Below are 2101 nucleotides of genomic sequence, written 5' to 3' on the forward strand. Positions count from 1 at the left end.
GGCAAAGGTTTCCCTCCTTTATGGCGTTGTACGCCAACTTTCGCGACCGTGTAAAGGTCTATGGGAAGATCTCGCCTGAGTTCACCACACCAAGTGGTGTCCGATAGGGCTGTCCTCTTTAACTTTTCCTCTTCAAATTCGTCATTGATGCGATCATGGAAGACTCACTACAAACCTCCAATGCCTGTGTGACCGAATGGCTCCCAGGGCATTCGCTCACCTATATCGAGTATGCAGACAACATAGCTCTTCTTGGATCTGACGCCGTGGTAATTCAATATTGAGTAACCTAACTTCTGCCTCACGGTTAGGTACGCGCCTGCAAAGTGTAAAGTTCTGCTGCAAGGCTGGGTGCAACCGAACCTTATCCTCATGGTTTTCGGATGAGCCCATTGAGTTAATAGGCAAATTTGCCCACCAGGACAACTGTATCCGTCCCGGTGGTCTTCGCGAAAGATGATATTTCTATTCGGAATTGGAAGACCAGGAGAGCTTTCGTGAACCTGCATCACCCGTTGCACAGGTATGACATCCCCTTATTCGTGTGTTGCTCTTCATATCATTATCACATTATATTATCACATGTATATATATACATATATATATATATATATATATAACATGAGCTTTTCTATAGGATAACAAGGGCATATTATAGGGTTAAACTATGGAGCACAGTTGTGCATAGTTACGTTCTGTAACCGCTGTTCGCATGAATTACTTTTAATGGCCATGGCACAAGGCCAACTTTTTAAAATGGGACTGACTGATTGAAAACTGTAACCGACAGTGTTCAAGTTATCCACAATAAGCTCACCAATAAAGCACTAATTTGACATGGGAGCAGAAACAGTTCCAGAATTAAGGGTGTTCGATCTGGCGAAGTCATCCAAAAAATCGTCCAGCTGTAACACTCCTCCAGTTCCTAGCTGCCATGCCACCCGAAGGAAGCACGAGCGAGGGTTGTCCAGGTTGTCCAAGCCTAGACAGGGGAAGTCGAGAGGCAGAGGTCCGATTCGAACCACGGACCTTCCGGTCAGTATCCTTCTAACCAAGAAAACACCAAATCATTCAGCTGTTGGGTCCCTCGGTGTTTCACTACGATGCAACCCAAAATACTGCCGGTGTGTCCAGACCTCGACAGTAGCAACCAAAAACCCAGGAGTGTGGTTGAACCTACGCCTCTACCCCGTGATAAGTAGCTGGCGCCTAAATTTAATACCTAACTCGGGTTGAAAAACAAGGCGAAAAAGAAGAATCTCTGACAGACGGAAGTACGTACGGTTTCGGATTGCGGTGAATAGAGCCACAATGCCACTCAGTGTTTCGTGCCATAGCTCTGGCAAAATGTGCGGCGCAGGTAACTGATTTGAACATCGCAGACAAGCTATCCGAACGGCTAAAGCAACAGTAGGCAAAGTGGGAAGCGACTGATTTTCTGCCGGGAGACTCTGTTGGTGTCCGTTGATGGCATCAGCTAGATGACGGTACACTGTTGCCCGAAAGTGGTTTTCTAAAAGGATAAACAGGAATAGAAGGGGACTTGGCCACTGTAAGAAAGCATACGATTAAAACCCAATCTGGGTAAAATACAAAGTCTAATACTGCGGGAATAGTGATTGGGACAATATGCAAATTAGGTAAAGATCAAGTTGCCTATAGGTATGTTGCATCAAAATTTGAGAAAATCTAACTGGTTTCGGAAACGGCAAGAAACAATGACTAAGTTGGAAGTCAATAGTATCTCAACGTATAGCGGACACATGGTCCGAAACCGGTACAAATGTGAATCTTCGTATCTTCACGGTTATTGGGGCGTGATGCACAAAAATAAAGGGACAGAACAGCCACCGAGCGTGCAACTACTGGAAGTATCAAACTGAAATTTAGTCTCGGAAAATCACTTTATCATTTATTTTTATCATTTATTTTTGAAGAGCATGGTCACAAACATAAAAAGTGAATGCAAGCGATGAATGCGAAAGAGTAACAGGAGAATATGGGAGAAAAGAGAGAAACGTCTCATTCGAAATCATGCCAAGGACAGTGCCAGTCTGATGAGGTGAATCCCAAAGTATGTAAAGATTTTGGTATGGGAACA

General features: G+C 44.3%; 2 protein-coding genes across 2 annotated transcripts in view; one reads left to right on the plus strand and one right to left on the minus strand.

Moving 5' to 3' along the window:
* Positions 1-2101, minus strand: part of T265_14579 (hypothetical protein) — a gene marked incomplete at both ends in the record, with an annotated part of 39326 nt that overhangs the window by 21725 nt on the left and 15500 nt on the right. The window contains one exon of the mRNA XM_009174271.1: positions 1283-1513. Within this exon, the coding sequence (XP_009172535.1) occupies positions 1283-1513 (231 nt within the window). The remainder of the gene's footprint in view (positions 1-1282; positions 1514-2101) is intronic.
* Positions 1-2101, plus strand: part of T265_08459 (hypothetical protein) — a gene marked incomplete at both ends in the record, with an annotated part of 16130 nt that overhangs the window by 9441 nt on the left and 4588 nt on the right. The gene's annotated exons all lie outside the window — the stretch shown is intronic.

Source organism: Opisthorchis viverrini (assembly GCF_000715545.1).
Source record: "Opisthorchis viverrini unplaced genomic scaffold opera_v5_217, whole genome shotgun sequence".
Taxonomy (NCBI): Eukaryota; Metazoa; Platyhelminthes; class Trematoda; order Opisthorchiida; family Opisthorchiidae; genus Opisthorchis; species Opisthorchis viverrini.